Source organism: Mauremys reevesii, linkage group 4 (genome assembly GCF_016161935.1).
Source record: "Mauremys reevesii isolate NIE-2019 linkage group 4, ASM1616193v1, whole genome shotgun sequence".
Lineage (NCBI taxonomy): Eukaryota > Metazoa > Chordata > Testudines > Geoemydidae > Mauremys > Mauremys reevesii.
Genome location: NC_052626.1, coordinates 17025274 through 17037822, shown reverse-complemented (window position 1 = coordinate 17037822; position 12549 = coordinate 17025274). Strand labels below are relative to the sequence as shown.

The 12549-nt window shown below is 40.0% G+C and overlaps 1 protein-coding gene across 1 annotated transcript in view; it reads right to left on the bottom strand.

Annotated features, from left to right (window-relative positions):
• Nucleotides 1–11771, bottom strand: part of NUDT14 (nudix hydrolase 14) — an 85093-nt gene extending 73322 nt beyond the window's left edge. Inside the window, exon 1 of the mRNA XM_039537819.1 lies at nt 11515–11771. Coding sequence (XP_039393753.1) covers nt 11515–11595 — 81 coding nt within the window. The 5' untranslated portion in view covers nt 11596–11771. The remainder of the gene's footprint in view (nt 1–11514) is intronic.
• Between the last annotated feature and the right edge of the window lie 778 nt (nt 11772–12549).

The following is a 12549-nucleotide window of genomic DNA, read 5'->3' as shown; positions in this document are numbered from 1 at the left end:
CTCCTAAGGACACTGATGATCCCAATGGCAATAATTCTGTTTGCTTTCTGAAAAAGTAATCCATTAGCTTAACTGTTTTGGAGTTTGCCTCAGAAAGGATTAAGTAAAATCAGGGTCCTATTGAAGTCAATGGCAAAAATCCCATTGACTTTAATGAGGTTAAGATGTCAAAAAGAAAATATACAGTAGAACCTCAGGTTTTGGACTTTAGTATATTACATCTGTTATACTATGTAGTGTTTTTAAACAATATGAAGCTCAGTAAAACATCTTATTTACTACTTTTCAAGTTAATTGTACTTATTACCTAATGATAAAATACCTACCAGGGATAAGTAAGTTTTAAAGGTTCGAGTTACAACTGGAGAAGATTTGTGAATTCAATAATTAGTTTCACATAGATTTTCAGACTACATTTACACATCTTTAGGGGGGGAAGGGTGGAGAGAAGTGATGCTTAATGATTATCCAGTATTAGAATTAAGCATAAAGTGATATAATTTGTAATGTAGATAATTATTAAGATACTTAAGCTAAATGTTACCAAACTCTCAGTAATCTAATTTTGAACAAGCTACCATCCTATTTCCTCCTCTAAATATGAGACTGTGACACTGAAGTCCTTAGAGACTTTTTACTATTACAACATATTAGGACTTTCTATACTATTTCTATTTTTCTTTAACCACAGCATGTGCAAAAATCCACTCACTGCTATGGTTACTGACAAGAATTGTTTTCTTAATTAAGAATATGTGAATAAATGAAATAAATCACTTCACTTGCTGAAACTACAAAAAACTGAATTTAGACTGAAACTGTACATGAGACTTTTGCAACTGCAGTATGGAGAAGGACTAGTGAATAGCATAATGGAATACGTGCTTTTTGTGCTTACTAATAAAGTATTTAACAAATCACTGTTTTCATATTGTAGAAAGGTGCTTCTGTATTAAATTATGTTTGTTTATTAAATATATACATTGATCTTGACCAGCCTTACATACTACAGTATGCATCTTGCTTTGAAGTAGAAAGCTCAGACTTTTAAACTCTCAGTAGAAGTGTTATTTTCTATATGCACTGAACCCTTTTTTCCTATTCAGAAGATATCAACTGTAGAGCCCTAAAACACATTGATATCCAGAGTACAATATTTTTTTAATGTGGGGGTGGGGGTTGAAAATGGAGAGAAGCAGGTTCTACAGAAAATACTTACAAGGTTATTTACTGTGTGTGACATATAAAATATCCATATGGGTCTCTCACAGAGTACACACATACAAAATATTTTTATATACTGTATTATACAGAGTCAGAGAAACAGTTAGATATTTAAAAGATACATAGATGTCAGAATTTGAAGGTTCAGATATCTTCAAAGGCATCCTTGAATATATGCAAAGGGATTTTTGAAAAGCATATTAATTTGAGATTTCATTTTGCATTTTAAGGTTGTTGTTTTTTTAATACATGTCCTTCATTCATGCAAATGTAAAAAACTCTAAAATATATAAAGGAATACAAAAAATATGAAAGAGGTACTTTTAATACAGGATCCTCAGCAGATGACAAGCCATTAAGCTTTCACCTTTGAGTAATTATGATGACTGTGATGTCTCTTTTGTATCTCCATTTTTTAATTAGAATCTTTAATGTGTTTAACAAGTAATTCTTCCATCAATCTTTGATGTGTTTTACTTGTAAAGCAATGACAGTTTGCAGTTCAGTCTCCTTAAAGTTCCAGAGAAACCATTTTCCACTCACTTGCTTTGAAAGCCATTAAAATAACTTGATGAAGAACAGCAGCAGGGGGCTAATGGAAGCCAAGGCTTAGTAACAATCTTTAGATTTCCCCCTAAGACTTTCTCACAGGCACTTCTCACAAAGATCCTTAAGACCTTTCATCCTCCTGCCCTCCCCCACTATCAACAAAACCAGCACACAGTTAACAGATGCAACTAGCTCCATGTTTTCATATTTTCTTATTACCTTTTAATTTAAAAAAGCTAAAAGTTCATCTGTTTTCCGTAACACAGACCAACTCTTCATCTTCCCATCTGAGAAAGCTGAAAATGAAGAAAGTTTCAAGCAGCTAACTTACCACCTATATTGAAGATATGAGTATGAAGCAACACATCTGCTACCTAACAGAGAAATATAAATGACGACTTGAACTTGAGTGATTTGCTTATGTATATTCTGGTTGTTACTGAAGTATTTTGGGAAAAGGACAAAGGACTCCCTATAAATGCAACATAATATTTTAAATACATAGATTTATTCCAAAGAAGCAATACTGTCAAATGATTTCTAAGTAGCCTAAACAAATGTTGAACCTGAAGCAAACTAGGAATTCTTCAGATTGTGATTTGGTCCAAATGTAGTGATAGAGTTATGTTGGGCACTGAGACTAAAGAGTACTAAAGCATACTTTATCTAAGTATGTTATGAACACAGTACAACCATTGTATCTGAGCACCTTTTTCATGTTACTACTCTAATATACCTGTTTGGAGTACAATTCTTCTTAGAATTTCCTGGAAGAGAAAGACTGTTCAAGCTATTGCTCCACTCAAGATACAGTATATAACATTTTGGCAACTCTCCCTGCAACAGGACCTTGGAGCACATGCATGCATCCCAATGTGCCTATTATCGCCCTGGGGTCCTTTAAAGCTGGGAGCTATAGTTGCAGGGCACATGACTAGGAGCAAGCATATGACCTATAGAATGCCAGATATAAGATTTCTTGTCTCTAGGACAGGGGCACAGACATGAGAGACTCAAGGTCAGGAAAGTCCAGTCAGGGTTTCTCCCCTGTTAGTCACCCCTCCCTTGCTATTGTGAAGTGTGTGTCCTCTCCCTCCACCAACTTGGCAGAAGCTGGAAGTCTGAGGTGGTTAGTACCCACTATTTCAAGTTTATTTGCATCTGTTTCGGAACACTTGTTTGAAAGTAAAGCCATCCCTGAGGAAAGGGTCCTGGATTGCACAGTTGTTCCCCAGTCGGTGAGTTGGCTCACAGCTATACTCTCACATCATCTCAGTTTCTACCCTGGCTTAATGAGCCTGTAGTGCCTTCTACAATCTGGGAAAATATTTCATTTAGTGGGACAACTGCCTAGAAGTCTGGAAATAAGCTTTACTGATATCCTCTGTGGGTACCAAAGGCTCGCATATATTTCACACATTTCTTCTTGATAAACTAATATATTCAGTTTCAAATTTCAAGAACTTTTTCAGGCCTCAAACGAAAGTGGCAGAAGTACACAAATCAGCATCCATGTTTCTTAGAAGCTACACAAAGAACATATTTGCCAGTCCATTGGCTTTGCCTAACTGGCTATATCATGAACAGAGGAAATGGATCCAGCAAGAAATAGCCACAAAAATAATAGTTTTGTGGCACAAAAAGCCCAGGAAGTGCGACACAGTTATTCTGAGAAATAATTGTAGATATCGGCAACATGCCCCACCACTATGTTATGTAGATACCATGTACTGCAAACAATTTAAAAAGCATCAAAGCACCATCTAAAATAACCATGACTTCCATCTCTTCATCATTTTAGGCTGTCAAAATAAGTACCTGTGATATTATTATTGGTTTAGCAGTAAGTGTTCTGTAGTTTGTTAGAAGTATCACTGAAGAATAAACACTTAATAAAGTCAAAATCAAAAGCTGTATTCCCTCCTTTTCTGCATTATTTTTCAAACAAACTGGAATGTTTTGTTTTTTACGGAAGGGTGAATCTTTCCCACATTTATATTTAACATTTTCAGAGAAAGAATAGCCCTCACCTTTAGGAGTTTGCCCTCATTTCCCTATAATGTATTCATCACCACTCAGCACATCTGTCCTAGCAAATCCTATTTCCTGTTCTATTCATGAGGCTCAGCAACCTGGAGCTTTAATGATTGCTGCCACACTTTTCCCATGGCCTTCTCACCTCTCAGTCCCCCCTCCACCCCCAAGTACCCAGCTCCCATTGTTTATCATCTGTTCTCCCCTGCTGCAAACTGCTGTCAGATGTTCACTTATCCCTAATCTTACTCACTGCCTTTGATATTCTTTCTAATCCAACAACCTGTCAACTGGGGCATCAGCCCATGTCCAGACCAGCTGCTCTGTCACAGGCCTTAAGGTTCCCTCTCAGCTTCATATGCAACATTTGAAGGATTTTGACAGAGCATGCACAATGTGAAACAGATAATTAATGTTGTTTTGATCAGCGATCATGGCTTTCGTGTGACACTAGTTGACCACTAATGAAAAGTAAGCTTTAGTTTGTTTAAACTTCAGTATTACTATATTAACAAGACCTTGGTCTATGTTTAAGGGACAACATGTTGAAAGCTAAGTTCTTGGAGATCAGGGAATGCTGCTTGATTTAGCTATAAATTATGTAGAAAGATTAATTCACACAAACATTTTAAGTCAGATAGTTATTTTACATATTCTGTGGAATAAAAAAATATAATGTCCTTGTTTGTGCTAAATCATCATTTTCTATATAACGTTTTCAAAGCAAATAATTTAAAAACATACGAGTTGTGGCTGCAAAGTGTAAAAAATGTGTATTCAATATAACTAGCCATTTACATGTAATTTCGTATCATTAAAACTGTTTTCAAGGTATAATAACAATATGCTATACTCATCTAATATAAAGCATTAAAATCTGTTTTTCTATCTTTATATTTTACAAGATATTCCCACTTAGAGAAGATTTTATAACTTCCAGAACATCCAAATCCACTGTAAAGGTTTGTACACTACTGCTCATCATCTGTATTAAAACGTACACCATCTGTATACCGATACATGCTACACTGCTTCAGATGACAGAATTTTTTGTACTGGGAAAAAAGTAGCCATTTTTACTTATTTTTAATCTCAATTAAAAAATTACAGACATATACGGGTACATTTCTCTGAGCTAGCTCAATTTATATTAAAAAAAAATCATGAGTTTAAACAAAAAACAAATTAGAGATTGTACAAAAAATGTGATGAGAATACTACTAGGAGTATACAAAACACCAGTCATTTTTTTTACATAGCAATTGTAATAAAAATCTACATCAGATGTTGTAAAGTGGCTCGTTTTCTCTGGACCAGATTATTTCCATCCTGGGGCCTGTGTACATGGGGACACACAAGAAAATTAATTCAAATTAACTAAAGGTGTAAATTTAAAGTGGATTAGTTAAACCTCATTAAACTCCTGTGCGCACTCTCTTTTAGCATTCAAGTGGCCTTAATTTGGTTTAATTTACAGTATGTCTACAGTACAGCCACTACAGTAGAACAGCTACAGCGCTGCAGGTGTGCCGATATAGTGTAGATGCGTGTAGATGCTGTAGTGTAGCATAGTGTAGACCCTTCCTATGTTGACAGAAGGAATTTTTCCTTTCTATGTAGGCAGTCCACCTCTCTGAGACGTGATAGCTAGGTTGACAAAAGATTTATTCTGTTGATTTAGCTGTGCCTACACCAGGGTTTAGGTCTTCCAAACTATGGTGCTAAGGACACATTATTTTTCACAGCCCTGAGCAACATAGCTAGGTCGGTCTAATTTTTAAGAATAGACCCAGCCTTAATTTGGAAGTGAATTAAGATAAACCCAATTAACACCACTTTAATTTTGAATGAGAGTGTTACACGGAGTTTAATGCAGTTTAACAAACCCATTTTGAATTCACACCTTTAGTTAATTTGGATAAATGTTTCTGCATGTACCCATTTAGACAAGCCCTTAGCAATCATTATTCTGAAGTGGAATAACCCCAGCCTAACCATAGCATATAGGTGAAATACATTTACTAGCACTCAACTGTGCAGTTATTTCACAGTTATTCTAAACTTTGGAGTCTGATTTGCATAAGTGCATGGCTGTTTTTCAATAACCAATATGCCAGTTCCTGTGCTCTGGCTACTAATGGCCTTTGGACATTAAATCAGAACACCATTGTTTGCTTAATTAATTTATTATACTTGTAAAAATTATATACAGAGAATGTATATTGCAGGCTTGGACCTGCATTACTGTAATTACTGGCACCTTTGCTACTGGCTTCAGTGAGCGCAAAGTGAATTCCTGCTCTCTGATCAGCTGTTGCCCTCATAACTCCACACCCATATGTCCACAACAAACAATTCTACCTCAGTTTCTCAGTGCCTTCCCAGCCTATTATTCCTGACAATCTCTCAACACTCATGTCCCCTAAAGATCCTGGTTCCTGAGGAAGCCTAAGTTATCCCACTACACTCGTACAAGTACACTTATTTTTAATATTTTTATCATCTTTATAATTTGAGATTGCTGCTCCCTGTTTGTAGCTAAGTAACATGAAAAATGATTGTACTCCACTGTATACAGATTGCAATCTCTTACATGTACAGGTTGTCTCTTCTTACTGTTCTGTAAAATGCCTACCATTCTCTTGGGATTATACAACTAAACAGACACAATAGATGGAGTTCAGTTAATTTGTTTCATTTGGTTGCATACATGAAATTATTAGGAGCAAGAGTCCCAATTTAAGATGATATTTACTGTTAAGAGTTTGTTAAAATTAAGATAAAGACTATGCTTCACCTAAAAAGCTGGAAATTTCTGTCACTGCTAACCAATCTCCACATTACCAACCATTACCTTCTAACTGTCTCTAAGCTATTTCACACTAGGAACAGGTGCAAGGCTGGCGGCCAAAGTGTGTTGAATGAAAATAAACCTTCATTACAGCACACACAAAAATACCTTGATGTTTCCCTTTTACTACTTCTCTGACTTTCCAAGTTTTCTTCATATTTTCCCTTCAGCAACTCCCAACCACATACCATGCTAAAATTATTTTGAAATTTGAATAGCATTACATCAGAAGTCTGTGGCAGTGCTATGAATAGATCCAGGTCCCCTCACTTCTAGTCCCAATCCTGTGCCTTAACTTAAAGACCACTATTCACCTAAAATACAGTGTATTCTCATGCTGCTGTGAAAACTATAACTTCAAGGTTCCTTATGTTTATGCTGTCTTATTATTTTGCATGTAATAATATTATCATGAGTACTAGAAAAGGTGAAGGAATTCAGAAAAATTCTGCAAAAGAAATAACACCATCATCCTTAACATGATCGCTTTGACAAATGAACACTTCCTAATAGTGGAGTCTTGGAAGATTTAACAGACCAGTGTTACTTGTTTGAACAGATTACCTAAAATTCTGTTTATTATTTTCACAGCAACATTTTAAGTGTCAAACTTGAAAAGAATGTTATATGTTTACCAAAAAGCAGAATGACACTTCAGAAAATGTTTTAAGCAGCTGGGAACACTCATGCTACTATATAAAAATTATTTCTAAATGTGGAATTAGTTGGTACAGTATAATAATAACAACAACATCTACTTAGTGCTTTTCATCTTCAAAGTTCTAAGGCCATTAATGAGGCCCCAATCTTGCTTCCCCTGCATGGAGCTCCTTGCAGAACTGAGTCTTAATCCTCATGTCCCAGTGAGATAGGTAAATCTTAAATCTCATTTTAAAGTGTGGAAACACAGAGACTAAGGGGCTTGCTCAAGGCCACAGAGGAAGTCAGAGTCAGATCTCTTCGAAATCAGGGATCCTCGTTTGCAGTCCACTGTTAAATTACGCCCAACTCCCTTATTACATGGGACATTTTCTGCTCACTACTCAATACACCATGGATTCAGATCCACAACATTCTCTTAAAAAATAGAATTTTAATAACTTTAAATGTTTTTATTCCCTTAAAAGTAAAAGAAGAGGCCACACATTAAAAAGATTTTCCCCACTTTCATTTCATTTTTATGCATCATATGTTTAACTCAGGAGTGAATAATTGGAAACATTAGTTAATCAATATAGAACCAAATGACAAAGCCAAACACTAAACCATCTGAAGCTCTGAAAATAGAGTAAAGCTCACATAAGAATAAACAAAGTTTCTTGTTACAATTGGTCCCCTTATTTGATTAAACTTCACTAGATCCTCACTGGCAACTTAGAACAATTTTTCTGGTTTGTCATAGGAACATAAGAGCTTCCATACTGGGTCAGACCATAGTCCATCTTTCCCAATATCCTGTCTCGGACAGTGGCCCGCACCAGAACTTCAGGGGGAGCGTACAGAACAGGGCAATTATGGAGTGATTCACCTGTCTTCCATTCCCAACTTCTGGTAGTACGAGATTTAGGGTCACCCTGAGCATGGGGTTACATCCCAGATAGGGTGACCAGACAGCAAATGTGAAAAATCAGGACGGGGGGGGGGGGGGTAATAGGAACCTATATAAGAAAAAGACCCAAAAATCAGGACTGTCCCTATAAAATCAGGACATCTAGTCACCCTAGTGCCAGACCATCTTGGCTAACAGCCACTGATAGACCTATCCTCCATGAAGTTTTGAGCTTATCTAGTTCTTTTTTTAACGCAGTTATACTCTTTGCCATCATAACATCTCATGGCAATGAGTTTGAATGTCAAGCACAGGCTTGTCCATATATATTACAGAATTTAAAATTGCAGTTTATATTAGTCTAGCCTGTGCACTTCCAAAAGTTCCTTGACTGATCATATACTAAAAATTAAATGGTAGGAAGCAGTGATGACAGCTGTCTTGTCAAAACAGGCTTCTAAAACAAAGCCCAAGTCAGGGAGTTAGTGTATGAACTAGGATTAGAAGTCAAGAGATTCTGGCTCTCAGTGATTTGCTTAGCACACTAGACCACATCTCTCTCTTCAAAGAAATCAAATGATAAGAAATATGTACTGAATAAATGTACTATACTGAAGGGAATATAGTCCCCAAGGGAAACTCAATTTCTGAAACACATCAGGGCAACTTTCTGCATCAGATATTTTTGGCCTTGGTTACACTATGAAAACAAGCAAGTTCAACAATGGCTTTTGAGCATGGCTGTGGCCCTACTGATTTAAAACTAAATGTGGTCCAGCCTTCATGGACAAGGCTATACCTGCAGGCTAAATTGTAATTTAAGTCATCTAGACCTCAAATTAAGTTTAACCACTGTTGTCTGACTTGATTGTTTTAGTTGTAGAGATATGACCAGAAAGAGTCAGGAATTTACAATTGAATCTCCAGCCAAATACTGTAATCTTTAGATGGACCAATTAAAGATCACTAGTGATGTTCTGGAGGTACCTAGAGTTCATCAGTATTTAAAGGTAATTCGTGATCAGAAACTTTAGTTATTTACAAGAATTCTTTATATTTTCTATTTGTACAGGAAGACACTATTTGTGATATGCAGTTTCCAACTTCATAATGTTCCCTCCTCCTCTGTCCCTGTCTATTTGATCACCTCCTGCTTTTCCTTTTCCAACACTCCAACTCCTAGTCTTAAATAGATCTCCTCCACACATATGCCTCCTCTTCATTCCTTAATGAGTGTCTCTAAGAGCAAGTCTTCACTACAAAATTAAGTCGACTTAAGTTATGTCAACGCACAGCCACCACAATACGCCCCTTCCACTGACTTAATTGTGTGGGGCACTGACAGCTGGAGCTCTGCCTGCCCTGGGGCCCACACAGACACTGTGTCACCCTAACTACACCAACCTAAAAGCTATGCCTCTCACAGAGGTGGAGTTATTAGGTCAGTGTAGTGGGCAACTTACATTAGTGGAAACAACATAGTAGTATAGACACTTACAGAGTTATGCCAATGTAAGCTGCCTTACAGTTGACGTTAACTCCGTAGTGTAGGCCAGGCCTAAAAAGAAACAAAAGAAAGGATAAAAGGGTGAAGTAGAATGAAGAGAAGTAGCTTGGCATTGCTAACTTCTGAAGGGACTGAGTTCTGCTGTATTTGCTACAGCCATGGAATTGCAATGAACTAATGGACCTCACTAGGTTAATACTGAGACTGGAGTGACCACTACAGTACATTTAATTAGAGAAAAAACTGCTCTTTGTAAACCTATTTACAGAACAGATTCTGCTGGGAAACACACAGTATGTATGTTACAGTAGCAGATACTAATCTCATTTTATCAGATGTACTCTTTGTATTACTGAGGGCTCTAATTCTCAGGGATCATTTGAAAGGTGGCTCATGTTTATATTGACATAATAAGGAAAAGGATTTCCTATTACCACTTCCATTGCTTCCCACATACAGGTGCTGTAAAGTTAGCCATAAATGGCAGTTTCATAACTTTTGATGATCTAGACAATCATCCAACTTTACTCCAATTCCTGCAACAAAATGACTTTTTTACAGGACATTACCCAAGAAGTGAGGTCCAAATTGATTAGTATTTAGTGAGACCTGCAAAGAAAATCAAGTTGCTGCAGACAGCAGTGTTTCAGCCCTAATCAGTATCAACCCAATGCCCAAGCACTGGCAATAGGGGGCACTATAATTCAGTCTTTCAGATGAGAAATAAAACCAAGGTTCTGAGTCTGACCACTGCATACATGACCACTTGCAATCCTTTACAAAACCCAATGATACTTTTTGCAAGGGCAGGTGTATTTTGGCCTATTTCCAGTTTACAATGAAAGTACCAACTTCAATTTCAATCAGATATGGTATCTGCCTTCACTTCCAGTCCTAAACTATGATGTAAGTTGCAGCTGTTGTTTAACAGCGCACAGCATTATACCCCAGAGGTGACTGTATTTCAGTGGCGGGTGGATCAAGTGGTTCCTGTTTACACAGCAAATGTAAAGCACTTGGGGATGAAAGATGCTGTATATAAGAGTAGATTCATATGAAAGACCATAATTAATATGCATTATAAGACTACTGCTGCACTCTTCAGGACAATATTACTGCTGCCACATAAATGCCACAAGCCATCACAATCCTGCCTGAGAAGAAATTGTGATCACAGAATATCAAGGTTGGAAGGGACCTCAGGAGGTCATCTAGTCCAACCTGCTGCTCAAAGCAGGACCAATCCCCAGACAGATTTTACCCCAGTTCCCTAAATGGCCCCCTCCAGGATTGAACTCACAACCCTGGGTTTAGCAGGCCAATGCTCAAACCACTGAGCTATCCCTCCCCCCTAAATGGGGGATGCTCCTGCCTTGTTCAGCTATGAGGAACAACTCAAGTCACCTCTCAAGGTGCTTTGTCAAGGTCAGTCAGGTGTCAGTTATTGCCAACCTTCCCCACCTCCTCCTGACTGGGCACAGCTGGGAGAACAACGAAAACCCAGCGACAGCGCCCAGTGTCCGCAGGAGGGGCACGGGCGCGCGCAAGGGAGCCTGAGCTGAGTGGGACCCTAGGGGCAGGGAACGGTTTGGGAGGGACCTAGTGCGAACGGGGCCCCCGCCGGTGAGGACTAGGAGCCAGGGGGCTGGGAGGGGCTGGCAGGACAAGGGGGGAGGCACCGTTCCGCCGCGGGGCCAGGCCGCATTTCCTGGCAGGGCAGCGCTCCGGCGCGCTCCTAGGCCCAGCTGTATCCGGGGCTCCCGCCCGCCCGCCCGCCGCGCCGCAGGAGCCGGGACTCACCTGCCGGTAGCGGAGCCGGTAGGGCCGCAGGTACTGGGAGGAGGCGCAGGGCGCCAGCGCCAGCTCCTCTATGGTCTCCATCTGCGGCAGGAGCGGCCCGGCCTAGCCTACCTCGCCGCGGGAACCGGGGCGTGACCGCGGCCAGCAGAGGAGCGCGGCAGCCTCCGCCAGAGGCAGGGAGTCAGCGCGGCATCGCGCGCAACCCGCGCGCCAACCGTCCTCGGCTAAGGAGAGAGAAACCTGCCCCCCCCCCCCACCGTCCAGCCAGCGGGGAAGGGAGGGACGCCACCCACCCCCCAGCTGTCCTCAACTGAGCGGGAACTGCCCCGCTAAGCGGCAAGGACCCCTCCCCGCCCCCACAAAACCGACCAGCTAAGCGGGAAGGGGAGTTTTCGCTCACATTTCCCCAGCGCCAGAGGGAACCGAAACCCTCCTCCCTCCCCCGCGTGCACCCAAGCACACGTCTACGTGTGGTGGTGAAATCCTTGGCCCAGTGGGGTCAGGTCAATGGCAAAAATCCCATCCGCTTCGGGGGAGCCTGGATTGCCGCTGCTGTGTTTTCCTTGCCCCCGTCCTTCACTGGCTAGGGGCATGTCTACCTTATGGACACAAGCCGCTGCAGCGTAGACCAGTGGGTCTCAAACTTTTTTTCCCCACGGAGCACTTGAAAATTGCTCAGGGTCTCGGCGGATCACTTAATGATCTTTCCAAATGTTTGTACCGTTAGCTAGCTATTGTAAAGCGCTTTGGATAGAAGCACAATATTAAAAAAAAGAAACCTAATAATCAACTTTTTTGTTCTACAAATAAAAACACACATTTTAATACCAGTACTTTCACCTTTCTAATGCAATGGACGTACCCTCTCTCCCCTGCCACGGCAGCAGGCCACGAGCTGAAGGTGGGTTTCTCCCTCCGCAGCCCCACATATCCCAAATTCCCCCAACCCCCTCTCCTCACCCCACTGCCCCCTATTCCCCCCAAGGCCACCACATCACCTTACAAATGCAACTTCTCCAGAGTCCAGGCACCTAA